General features: G+C 47.3%; 8 protein-coding genes; 4 read left to right on the top strand and 4 right to left on the bottom strand.

Annotated features, from left to right (window-relative positions):
• Positions 1-14: 14 nt before the first annotated feature.
• On the top strand, positions 15-1,392 carry GSBLH_T00002873001 (uncharacterized protein; the record flags this gene model as incomplete). XM_013041494.1 has 4 exons in its annotated part: positions 15-244; positions 275-463; positions 492-587; positions 619-1,392. Exons 1-4 carry the CDS (start codon positions 158-160, stop codon positions 1,390-1,392), a joined length of 1,146 nt encoding a protein of 381 aa, XP_012896948.1. The 5' UTR covers positions 15-157.
• Positions 1,393-1,888: 496 nt separating this feature from the next.
• Positions 1,889-2,403, bottom strand: GSBLH_T00002872001 (uncharacterized protein; the record flags this gene model as incomplete). XM_013041493.1 has 2 exons in its annotated part: positions 1,889-2,340; positions 2,371-2,403. The coding sequence occupies 2 exons, from the start codon at positions 2,401-2,403 to the stop codon at positions 1,900-1,902; spliced, it is 474 nt and encodes a 157-aa protein (XP_012896947.1). The 3' UTR covers positions 1,889-1,899.
• Positions 2,404-3,977: 1,574 nt separating this feature from the next.
• GSBLH_T00002871001 (uncharacterized protein) lies at positions 3,978-5,138 on the top strand (the record flags this gene model as incomplete). The annotated part of the gene is made up of 5 exons (XM_013041492.1): positions 3,978-4,211; positions 4,242-4,277; positions 4,308-4,453; positions 4,478-4,577; positions 4,611-5,138. 5 exons carry the CDS (start codon positions 3,978-3,980, stop codon positions 5,136-5,138), a joined length of 1,044 nt encoding a protein of 347 aa, XP_012896946.1.
• A 396-nt stretch (positions 5,139-5,534) lies between these two features.
• GSBLH_T00002870001 (uncharacterized protein) lies at positions 5,535-6,093 on the bottom strand (the record flags this gene model as incomplete). The annotated part of the gene is made up of 3 exons (XM_013041491.1): positions 5,535-5,724; positions 5,760-5,924; positions 5,960-6,093. The coding sequence occupies 3 exons, from the start codon at positions 6,091-6,093 to the stop codon at positions 5,535-5,537; spliced, it is 489 nt and encodes a 162-aa protein (XP_012896945.1).
• A 238-nt stretch (positions 6,094-6,331) lies between these two features.
• On the bottom strand, positions 6,332-7,877 carry GSBLH_T00002869001 (uncharacterized protein; the record flags this gene model as incomplete). Its single annotated transcript, XM_013041490.1, has 5 exons — positions 6,332-6,574; positions 6,606-6,758; positions 6,789-7,004; positions 7,035-7,602; positions 7,633-7,877. The coding sequence occupies 5 exons, from the start codon at positions 7,875-7,877 to the stop codon at positions 6,332-6,334; spliced, it is 1,425 nt and encodes a 474-aa protein (XP_012896944.1).
• Positions 7,878-7,982: 105 nt separating this feature from the next.
• GSBLH_T00002868001 (uncharacterized protein) lies at positions 7,983-9,859 on the top strand (the record flags this gene model as incomplete). XM_013041489.1 has 10 exons in its annotated part: positions 7,983-8,161; positions 8,194-8,284; positions 8,319-8,468; positions 8,499-8,770; positions 8,800-8,975; positions 9,006-9,120; positions 9,151-9,267; positions 9,299-9,436; positions 9,467-9,649; positions 9,680-9,859. The coding sequence occupies exons 1-10, from the start codon at positions 8,144-8,146 to the stop codon at positions 9,857-9,859; spliced, it is 1,440 nt and encodes a 479-aa protein (XP_012896943.1). The 5' UTR covers positions 7,983-8,143.
• A 390-nt stretch (positions 9,860-10,249) lies between these two features.
• Positions 10,250-10,703, top strand: GSBLH_T00002867001 (uncharacterized protein; the record flags this gene model as incomplete). Its single annotated transcript, XM_013041488.1, has 4 exons — positions 10,250-10,265; positions 10,297-10,389; positions 10,419-10,573; positions 10,608-10,703. The coding sequence occupies 4 exons, from the start codon at positions 10,250-10,252 to the stop codon at positions 10,701-10,703; spliced, it is 360 nt and encodes a 119-aa protein (XP_012896942.1).
• A 404-nt stretch (positions 10,704-11,107) lies between these two features.
• On the bottom strand, positions 11,108-11,784 carry GSBLH_T00002866001 (uncharacterized protein; the record flags this gene model as incomplete). Its single annotated transcript, XM_013041487.1, has 4 exons — positions 11,108-11,270; positions 11,302-11,490; positions 11,520-11,597; positions 11,624-11,784. 4 exons carry the CDS (start codon positions 11,782-11,784, stop codon positions 11,108-11,110), a joined length of 591 nt encoding a protein of 196 aa, XP_012896941.1.
• Positions 11,785-12,041: the final 257 nt, after the last annotated feature.

Here is a 12,041-nt window from a genome sequence, read left to right as displayed (position 1 = left end):
GCATTGGTAATATTCTGATTTGCTTATCAGCGTTGCTACAAATGCAAGAGCCATATGATATTCCTTGTAGATTGCAATCTGTTTTGAGTTAGGACTAGTAGTAAAATCTTCATCATGGGACGATAAGACTATTGAAAATATAATTGTGTCTTTTACAATGTTAGAACAGTCTGCGGACCAGATATTTCTCCGAATAAAGAAGCAAATTGACCACACGGCATCACGAATAATAGGAGTACAAGAAGTTTTGACTCGTTTGGCAATCTAAGTATAGAGGATCCAGAAAGTCACTACGGCGGTACGAGAGCTGGAAAAGGATGATGTCATGACTATATTTTATTCTGCGCCGCTCTTCCCTATGACTGAGACATCTTGTGAGCAACTAGAGCCGCTGGATATTGAAAGCATTTCTGAGGGTGAGGTCCGGTCGCTTGTTCAGAAGGAAAGCTCGATTTCAAGTGCTGTAGGTCTGTGAGACTGATGTTAGCTAGGTTCCTCACAAACTGTTACAGGGAAACACTGCTGATATGAGTGGTATTTGTTCTATTCAGTCCTTGTACTCTACTGCACCGCCCGCAGCCTTGGTTGTTTGTTGTTCGTGCTATTTAGGATGTGTAGACCGATGAAGATAATAACGAGTTCAAATCGATGCAGCACATCTATGACTCATCCGAGCTTATCCAGCGGATTGGCCGCCAAGTAATGAGCAATGACCAGCTCTACGATATGAAAGACAATGAATACAGCATCGCGGATGTGTCAGCGCATTCCCCTAATGGCATCAGCGATTCGGAAGATGAGGAACCGATTCGTCACACGCGTGTGTCTTTGATGATCGACGATTTGACATCGCAAAGTGATCTTCGAATGTCCTTGCTCCACTCCACCACTGTGCGCCAGACGAGCAAGCCTGCGGCTCCAACGATCCCCACAAACGTCGATGTGGTGAAGGCTGTGCGGCCTCCGCCGATTCCCACGTCGGCGATCCCTTCAACGGGCACGCTTAGCTCGCAGTCCACGATTTCGTCCATTGAATCGACTTCAAAAACGGGAAGTTTCCGTGATCGAAGCTCGCTACCCTCTTCACAGCCTCCTGTTCTACCCTCTTCACAGCCTCCTTCTCTGCCCTCTTCACAGCCTCCTTCTCTACCCTCTTCACAGCCTTCTGTTAAACCCTCTTCGCAGCCTCCTTCGATTCCTGTGCCCTCGATTCCAACTGCTTCTTCTGCTTCATCTCCACCGAATCCACCGAAGCCTTCGGAGCCTCCACAGCCTTCACAGCCTTCCGTGACTGCGGGCAATCCGCCTCGACCCTCCATGAGCGCGCTTCTCGCTGAGATTCGAGCGAGTGGAGTGGAGATAGAGCATCGATTGAATGGTAGGGACGCGTGAAGAAGCCCTCTGCTGAGGCCACTTCGACGCCATCGCAGCCAGCAGCGCCTTCGTCGACCGTCGGGAGCAAAATGCCGCCGCGTCCTGCGCACCCGATGAGCCAGAGCCTGCTGGATGAGATCCGAAACACGCCGGTAGGCGAAGAACGTGGGCTCGCGCGTAGAGAAGCCAGATTCTGCGAAAGGTCGAGAAGAATCCGACCAGTTCGATCGGATCTGCGGGGTCTGGAAGTGCTGCGAGCTCGATAAATGCTCCGAAGGGAGTTGTAGGATAGAGAGAGGATGATAAGGACGCAGGAGGCGGAGCAGGAATTGAAGAAACCGGGCGGTGCGTTCTCGCAGAGATCGACGAATGCTGTGAGTGAGGGAAAGCAGCCGGTAGAAGAGGAGTTCGATATGCTGAAGCGTCGCAAACTGCTGTTTGAGGACGACAGCGAGTCGGATGAGAGTTCGGATATTGAAATGAGTGATTGGATTGTTTGAGAGCCAAACAGAACGTATGGTACAATCAGTTTAGCCAGCTTTTGCTTCGACTCAGCGTGGCGCGTCCTCGCTTCGATCGCTTCTTTCCGCCCTCCTTCTCCCCCGAATTCGATCGTCTCTCGCTTTGCTGTCTCGAAAGCGACAGTCCGATCGGCGAGTATTCCTTCTGCAAATGCGCTGTTCGCTCCGTCAAAAAGTTCACTTGATCCTGCAGCACCGCTACCTGCTTCTGCAGGTGCGAGAGCAGTCGCTGCCTCTTCCGATCCGCTTCCTCTCTGCACATTTTGCGAAGTCGCTTGTAGAGAGAGAGCACGCTCACGCCCAGGATCACGAACACCAGCCAGGACTTGAGAATGTGCGTGCTTCTCTGCAACGAGGAAACCGTCTGCTGCAATTCCTGCAACTGCAACTGCAGCAGATAGAGCTCGTTGTCTCGAGAACGGGACTGCGTGGCCACGTGCTGGATCTACGATGGCGAATCGAGCGAACGACCCACTTCCTTTTCGATGGCCACAATGCGTGCTTTCATCTTGGTGAGTTTTTCTTTGGTTCGGTTGTGAAGAATGGCGATGGAGTAGATGAGATCGGCCTGCTCCTCTTTGGTTCGTTGGTCTATGGGGAAGCTCGCTTCGATTGCCTCCTACACAAGTCGTAGAGCGGTTTGAATTCGGGAGACACGGTCAACGAAGGAGAAGTCGATTCTACGAGTCAAAAAACGAAAAAAAACGAACTCGGTTCGCCTGGCTCCTTTCGATCCGTTTCGACTTTGGTTTCGTTTCCCTTCGCAACGTCCTGCACAGCTTCGTTTACCTCCGAAATCATATCCTTCACTACACAACATCCACTCAATCCGAATTCTACATCCAGACACTTGATTCTGCTGAACATCAAACTCCGTTTTCTATTCATTCAACCCCATTCTCGCTCGTACAAGCATCGCGTTCATCATATTCAATCCATACACGCGAAATTCGCTCATCGTGCAGATCGCTTCGTTCCGATACCAGCTCAGCCACTCCACTTTCACGTATTTGCTCCACACCGACGTCGTCACGTTGAAAACCTGCAGTTCGCTGCTGTCCAACGCTTCGAAATACCCCACAAACGTCCAGGTCGTGGTAGGGTACACCGTGCTGCTGTACACTGCAAACTCGCGAATGGACGAAGAGAAACGCTCGTAGTTGGCAGTGGCGATCGCGTCGATCATGACCTGGACGTGAGAGGGTAGAAAAAGAATCGTGACTGTTTCGGGAATTCCAAAAACAAACCATTTTTCTTTCTTGCATTCGCTTAAACAGTACTTGTACTTGTTCGATGTGAGCACGGCTTCAGCTCCGCTCATTCCTTTGGATTGGCTAATAGACGTCGCTCCTAGAAGATAAAAAAATTCATGAAAAACACAAAGATACCTGTTTTCGCTGAAGCTAGATTAATGCGAGCTGTAATCGACTTGATATCCTCTTTAATTGGATGAATGGGATACAGACTCTCAAATGGATTGTCTGTATCATCTACTTCCACCAATTCTAAAGAAAGTTGAGCTATGAGAGGCGTTTGGAAGGAAACAACCTGCGTCTCGTTCTCCACCGATTTAGGTGAGTCTTCTATCGCTTTCAGAGGGTAGCTACCCGCTCGAGGAAGGCAAATGCCAACCGTCCGATTGACCCTTGGAAAATTCGTTAATCCATGGCTTTCGAATAAACACCTGCGTGATGTTTCAGCAATAGAATGGATTTCCCGAAGAAAAGTATTCACATCATCCACGAAAGCATTGGATGAAGAGGAAAGGGCGCGATAACGAGAAGCTAAAGGAGAATCTTCTGTCAAGTTGACAAAACCAGAAACTGTACACACAAAAGCACTAAAATAGTCGGAAAATACTAGAGTGAACAAAATATACACGAGGCATACAAGGATTCGGACACTGTTCCTGATGATGATTCCAATCAGCAGTTTCCGTTATATTCCATGCTGTACAAAACACCACAATGAGCGATCCTATCAAAATATTGTACATTGCTCTGATGACACTAAAATACATAATAAAATATACAATTTTAAGAATCGAAAGGTTTTCGATCCGTAAAAACAGCCTGTCCAAATATGGAGTTTGAGCAGTATTTAAGCAAACTTCCAGAATATGATTTTGCGATAACATACGGTTCGGGAGTATTTAAGCAAGTCGGGTACTCCGAAAAGGACCACAAAAATGCGATGCTTGATGTTATCATTGGCGTTAGGGATCCCATTGAATGGCATCGAGTGAATATGCAGCTCAATCCTGAACATTACTCCTTTTTCCGTCATCTCGGGAGCTCAACAATCGCAAAGTTAGAAGTAGAATAAGTAGAGTTATTTTGATTTTAGAATTTTGGACTGGGACATGTTTACTACAATACGACGGTTTCACTCCGATCTTTTTATGATCCCTAGGTTATGGGTCCGAAAGGGCATGAAAGGCCAGTGAAATACGGGGTTATTGAAATGGAGAAATTGAAGCACGATCTTCTTGAATGGGATTCTCTCTATGTTTCGGGAAGGCTTCAAAAGCCAGTCCGCTTTGGGTTATCGAATGATCTGTAGGTGCGTTTATTGCGAGGAAGTCCAGCTATCATCGATGCAATGAATCAAAATCTACGAAACGCCATTCTGGCTGTTCTTCCCCTCCTTCCTTTTCAATTTTCGAGCTACCAGCTCTTCATTGTAATCGTCTTCTGACCATCGTCTAACCCACAGGCCATCACGCGTTTGAGTTACAACGGAGACATTCGCACCTACTTTGCCGAAAACCCCCACAAGGTGCAGAACATCGTTGAAGGCAATTTTGACAATTTCTGCCAACTCTACAAGCCTTTTCTCGCTGCTTGTCCGCTGATCCATCCGATCCAAGGTCGCGATGGCTGGTTTGAACAAGACGTTTCCATTCCGAACCTGGCTCGGATCGCTGCTTCGCTGCCTTCATCGCTTCATTCCTCGGTGCGAGCGCAGCTTGCGTTCGGTCCGCGTACTGTGAACGTGGAGGGGCTGTCTACGGAGCTCTTGCGCGACTTGTATGAGCGACGCATGACGGCTTTGTTCGATCCGGGGATGAAGAATGAGAATCTGATTGCTGCGAAGGGAGCAGTGGCGCGAGGAATCCAAATGGGAGTGCGAAGAGCGGTGTTCCGAGGAAGTGTGGATCAGGCGGTGCGAGGGGTGGCGTCGTTTGGAGTTTGGAACAGCGTGACGTATGCTGCGAAGAAGATAATGAAGTTTTTGAAATGAATTGTTTGAGTGAGAAACAGCGTGAAAGAGGAAGGGCTTTGTCGATGTGCTAATATTCCTTTTCAATGAGGATTCGGCAGACAATGACTTTGTTGAGAAGAAATATAGTATATTGGTAGCAGTGAAGTGATACACATCAATGTTCATTCGTAAACATGCTAGATTCCACACTTGACTCTAAAGAAACAAAAAGGAATTAAATGGAATAAGCTGGAAATGGATTGGTTATCTTCACAAAAGAATATTAAAATACCTAAGGAAACAAACAAATCATGATACAATTAAATCCGAACTACATTTCCATCCAACTGCTCCTGCAACTGCTTGTTTCGCTCAAGTAAAAAGTTGATCATCTCGGCTTGCTGGAGATTCTGCTCCAAAATGCTCGCAAATCGATCACTGCATCGAACCCAAACAAAGCAATTCATACCTATTTCCCTCTTCGCCTCGCGATTGATGTGCCTTCTTTATGTGCCGAGACAAATCCCATTTCCGCTTGTACTTTCGTTCACAAAATGGACAGTGAAAATCAGCTTGCTGCGAGTGAGACAGCATGTGTTTCTTTAGATTTGAACGGCTCAGAAATCTAGAAGAAATAAAAAACATAGAATATCTACCCACTTCATTTTACAATCCCCGAAGGTACACACATACTCCTTTTGTCCGGAATGTGTCTTTGTGTGGTAGTTAAGCGCAGATCGGGATTTAAAGCGACGTTCACATCCTTCATACGGACAAACAAATGGAAATTCATTTGTATGTTGCAATTCGTGTCTCTTGCAGTTCCTAAATTTGATGAAAATATATAACCATTGAAATACGATGCAGTGCTAAATGATTTTCCACAATTGAAAGAGCAAACATAAGGCTTTATGCCTGCATGTTGTTTTAAATGGCGTGTAAGATTTGATTTTTGTGAAAAACTCTTTCCGCAAATAGAACAAAACAAATTCATCTTCGGGTTGTCGACTTCCTTCCAGGTGCTCTCTTTTTCAATATGAACTGGTTTGTTTGTATGATCTGGTAAAAGAAGTGCCTGGAAATCAGTATGAACTCAATCCAATACTTGATCAGGCGGAGTAAGTACAACCCCAATATCCGACTGCATAGTCACTTCCCTCTTTCTTCTTCCTAGTAGTGGCGGTAGAAATCCAAAGCTGAGTCAAACAAAAAGCATAAACTACAAAAGTACTCTATTCCTTTTCCTTCTTTTCTTTCTTGTCCTTCTTGTCCTTCTTCTCTTTCTTATCCTTCTTTTCTTTCTTCTCTTTCTTATCCTCCTTCTCCTCCTTCTTCTCCTTCTTGTCCCTCTTGTCCTTCTTCTCTTTCTTCTCCTTCTTTTCTTCCTTCTTCTCTTCCTCCTCCTTCTTCTCTTCCTCCACCTTCGGCTGCACCTTGTACCACTCCGCAGGCGTTTTCTCGTTCGGCTTTCCGTTCTGCCGCTCACGCTCCTTCCCCTCTCCCTACCTTATCCAGCAGTCCGCTCGCGATCATCTGCTTCTTCTTCTGCGCGACCGGTCCCAATCCCCACCGTCTCGGATACGTGTCTCTCTCCATGATCACTCGCTTCAGCTTGCACACAATGCCATGATCGCACGACGCCATCACCGCCGTGGTCATCTATCCCTCAGCGTCCTCGCCCGCGCCCACCTGCGCCACGCCGATCGCGATGGCCTCTCCCTTGGTCGTCATCAGCACCACTTCGTCCCCGATCTCGATGCCGTCCGAGAAGCGCAGCAGTCCGGGGATCATCAGCTTCGCGCCGTAGCAGATCGCGTTCACCGCCGAGTCCTTCACCACCACCTTCTTGTGCTTCAGCAGCAGAATCTCCAGCGGACGCACCACGCGGCGCAGATAGCTCTCGTCCTACGCGTCAGCGCCAAACCGAACTCCCACGCGGCGCGTGTCGTAGACCCACTGCGCGTCCAGGACGTCGTGCATCGTCACGATCCCGTCGTTCTCCGTTATGTTCCCCGATCGCACGCGGCGCAGCTCCTGCATGTGCCCGCCGACGCCCAGCAGAAGACCCAGGTGCACGCAGAGCGTTCGGATGTACGTGCCCGCCTGGCAGCTCACCCAGAACGCTCCCAGCTGCTCCTTGGGATCGTACTCGATCAGCTTGCTCTCGTAGATCGTGCGGATACGCAGTTGCCGCTTCACCGCAGCGATCAGAGGCGGACGCTGGAACAGAGCGCCCGTCAGCTTCTCCAGAGCTTGCTTTAACTGCATTTCGTTGTCGATCGCGTTGTGGAGACGCACAATCGACACGTACTCCTTACCGGCGCCTTGCTGGCTCTTCGCAAGACGGGTAGCACGATCAATGCAAATGATCAAACAACCCGTAACCTTCGGATCCAAAGTACCGCTATGACCCGTTCTCTCGCAGCGCAATATGCGCTTCACCCAAGCCACTACCTCGTGAGAGGAAGGGTTGGCGGGCTTGTCGAGGTTAATGCAACCATAGCTAATACTCATCCAAAATCACCTCCAATACGATATGTAGTCCTTCAAGGGACGATTGAGTGGAGAATTTCCCACAGGAATAGGAGTGTAGTGGTACGAACGAACGTTCAGCTTGTCATAGTTCTTAAGCAGCAGTGGCCACTGGGAAGTATCCAATTCAGGGCTTTTAGACTCCGACTTGATCACAAACTCGTTCTCTGCGACTGTGCTCTTTTCCTTGCTCTTTTTATCTATAAATATAGTGTGTCCAAAAAGCGAATCCTTACCTCCAGCCATTATTAACTCTTGAGGTTGGTTGCGATAAAATGGGAAACTCTAGATTCCCGCGGAATTGATCCAATGCGAAATTACAACAGTCAAAAAAGATAATCGAATCCATAACATTATCTTCTAGCTGTGGTGATGATCTCTTTCCTATTCTTTCGTCAAACAGCACATTTACGCTTTAGGGGAGAAACTATTGCTTGTTAGAGAAGTTGGACATGTCAATGTCTCAATACTGTTAGGAGCGGACTTTTCATATTCTTTCTTCACACATTCAAATGAGTTCAAATCGAGCTGTAATTGCTGTAATTCTGTTAGTTCATTGTAGTGTGTATTGAGATGGGGTAAAAATCTCTATGATATTGATGTTGCGGATGAGACGGGATTGGAGTTTAAAAAGCGTATTGAAGAGTTAACGAGTAAGGAAAGCTTGTCTGGCTAGGTTATCCTAAGGCGTTCCTGTGAAGAAACAGAATATCGTTTGTAACGCCTTATGGAAGGGGTTTTTGGACGACTCGTTCCAGTTTAATGCAGTTTCTATTCCCGCCTACTGCTCGTTCGTTCTAATTGCTTCTTCGAACATATCAGTTGCTGAAATATCAAGTAGGCGTTGGTGTGCGTCCTTCCAGCTAGGTGGAGGATTTGTGGAAAATCTTTCTGAGAGTGAGGCCAGATCGAAGGGTTATCTTGCCCCCGCAGGTCTGACAAATTTAATGAACACTTGTTACGCCAACTCTGTAGTCCAGGTTCTCCACAATATCCCCGAATTGAAGGAGGGCGTGATGTCTTACAGTCTCAACAACAATCCTGGCGGGACTCCTGGCGCTCTTGTGCAGAAGCTGCGCGACACCTTCAGTGATCTTGACAAATCGACGGAGGCAGTTCGTCCGTTCGCCTTCATCAACGTATCCGTTTTGGGAGCGATTCATCGCAGGAAATTCGTCGCAGCGAAGTGTTCGGACATCGCGAACGCGGTTTGTACCAGCAGCAAGACGCGGAAGAGTTCTGTACCTACGTGCTGAACGCGATTTCGGCGACTCTTCCTACGCACACATCCACTGGAACCTCCAACCTGGTGGACGATCTGTTCCAGATTGGCTTTCGCTGCACGTGGGATCCCACGATTTGCGCGACGTGTAGATATTTGTGCCCCGAGTCGGGCGAGTCCTACGTGACGGACGAGCACGCGGAAAAGCTGTTCTGCAACATCCGAGGCGGCGCGAACGAGGAAGTGAAGGTGAACTTTCTGGCGCAGGTGGGGAAAGCGAGCGGAGCTGATGCGCAGGGATTGAAACTGGGTCTGGAGGGCGAGGTGGAGAAGCACTCGGACGTGCTGGGCCGCACGGCGCTGTGGAAGAAAACGATGGAGATCAGCAGTCTGCCGAAGTATCTGTGCGTGATGGTGGCGGTTCTCTGCTGGGCTGATGGCGTAGTTCATGCGGTTCTACTGGAAGCAGCTGCCCGAGACGCACGAGGGCGGCATCGCGTGCAAGATCATGCGAGCGGTGGAGTTCCCGTTCCGACTGGACATCAGCGAGTTCTGCACGCCGGAAGTGAGGCTGGCGATGAACGTAGCGTTGAAGGAGACGGACAATGGGTAGATGGTGCGCGACACGCTGGAGAGCGAGCAGTACCAGGACTGCGTGAAGGACTATGGGGACAGTCCGGACTTGAAGAACGGAATCCTGCAATCGCTGCTGGAAGACAGCGCGGTGCCAACGAGCTCCGAAATGCCGGTGGGATTCGCGGGGTTCTACGAGCTGTCCGGGATCGTTTCGCACATGGTAGGAGCGGAGGAGAGGCGTGAGAGGCAGGGAGACTCGGTGAAAGGCGGACATTACATTGGGTGGGTGAAGAACAAGGGGAAGTGGTTCAAGTGCGACGATGACAAGGTGAGTGCGGTCACCAGGCAGACGATTCGGCAGTTGAAGGGAGGAAGCGAAGCGCAGTCGGTGTATCTCTGCTTTTATCGCTATGTTGATTCGAATTTATAGGCGGATTGTTTGTTTGAGATAGTAGGGGTGTGGAATGAACGTTGGTGTGAAGTAGAAGCAGGAACGAGTAGTACTTTACATAATCGAACAACCCTTTGATCCAATTCGGTAGGTATGATCCATCGCACTCTATTCAAAACTTTCTCACAATTCTTCGACACAAATCTTTGCGTTATAGTGTAAATTACATAGCACCATTACTCCAAAACATCCATTGACTTTCTATTTCGACCCTTTTAAGAATCAGCATCACACTCTATCCCATCTCGATGCAACGAAAGGAAGGAACGAATGTAACACTCATAGGAATGGGTTTTCCACTAGGTAGTTGTTCCCTTTGTCCATGGTTCCATCTCTTGGTGGCTTGGTAACAATGGATATCAGAGCAATATGTACGACTGGAAAGGTTTGATAATATGACAATTTTTAATGCATAGCCTATATCCGTGGCGTAAACGGTGAAGATCTATCTACTTTCATTAAGAGCGTAACGTTTACTCTCCATCCAAGCTTCCGTCAAAATCAAAGAGGTTTGGACTTGGAAAGAGATCAACAGTAGTCATTGATCATTTTCCTTTTGAAGTTCGAGAGCAAGGTTGGGGAGAATTTGAAATTGGCATCAAGGTGGAATTCAAAAACGACGCAGAGTCTCCAGTGACTTTTGGACACTCTCTCCTCCTTCATCCCGTGAATGGAGAGCCTAGCAAGGAGAACGTGGTACGTATCTTGCTTTCTAACTGATCCACAGCCTGTTGTCAACGAGATTTATGACGAGTTTGTGTTTAGCGATCCTACAGAGTACATGTACCAATTATATCCTGTCAACAGCATTGCTGTTTCTTAACGAAAGGCTGATGACGCCCATGAAAATCCCTCCTCTGCCTTCCGAGTCGATCTATTGGGAAGCATTCAATGAAAGCGAGTGTCTTTCTATCATCATGCGTGCCCAAAACTATATCACAGATGAGCTTATTCGTAGAGCCTTCGGCGTCCATTGCTGATTCATAGGCACACGCGATGCTTTGATTTCAGCAGAACTGCAATCGGCGTCACTCCCTCAAAACCGATTGAAGCAGCAACCAAATAAATAAATAGATAGATAGATAATTGAATACATGAATACATGAATACATGAATGAATGAAACCATCAAATAACAACGAAACCAAGGGAGCAATCTGACTCTAATTACTTGTACTTTGCAATGTTTGTGACAAGGAAACAAGACAAAAAGAAACAAAATGATGTCTTAATTCGGGAACTGACCAAAGTTACTGACGATAATTCCAATGATAATGCCGTAAATTCCAAGAGCCGATGCAAAAATCTGCGCAATAAGCATCTTCGCAAAGAGCTCTCCGTTCTGGGCATCACTCAGCGCGCAACTAGACCCACAAATACCAACGGACAAGCTGAATAACACTGAATAACAAAAAGACCTACCCGCTTGTAATATTCGACAAACCCACACTAAGACCTGCGCTGAAGATCGCATAGCCAGCAAAATACATTGAGGCAATGTCATAATCAGGACGCAAGTTCCCATCGACGTAACCACTGGCAGACACTTTGTTGATAAGGATAACAGCAATGATGATCCCATAAATAGCGTTTGCTTCGCAGAAAATAATACTATTCTCAAAACTCGTTAAAACCGCTACCTAATTAAATTCTTCGATCGGATTCTAGGCGCCTTAACACAGCCTCCCATAAGAGTGGAAGCAGCGGTCCAAATACCCCTGAAAGTAACGAACAGGAAGAAAACACTACCAAGCAGCTCCAATCACCGACAGAGCTAAACCGCACGCAATTCCAATAAACGAGAGCGAATACGGAGAAATGTGCATAAAAACATCGTTCCAATCTACAAAATCGCGAAAAACAAGGAATCACACCGTCATTGTATATCGAAAGAACGCTACTCATGGTTGACACAATTAGATCAAAATGAATAGAAATAGCAAGTGAGATTTCGAGGCAAAATGATGAAGTGGAAACGTAGAAGTGAATTCAAGCATCCTAGTTTTGGGTGATATCTCACAGAATCACACTACAACACGAAGCAAAGAACTTGAGAAACAACGGCGATGTGTTTGTTTAAAAAGAGTTGAAAATGGCATAGTATCCACTCATGATATAAAAATCTTAATCACCATATTGTGATAAAACAAATTTGAAAATAA

Source organism: Blastocystis hominis (assembly GCF_000151665.1).
Source record: "Blastocystis hominis, Singapore isolate B (sub-type 7) whole genome shotgun sequence assembly, scaffold_21".
In the NCBI taxonomy this organism is placed as follows: domain Eukaryota; class Bigyra; order Opalinata; family Blastocystidae; genus Blastocystis; species Blastocystis hominis.
This window is presented reverse-complemented; position numbering and strand designations above follow the sequence as displayed.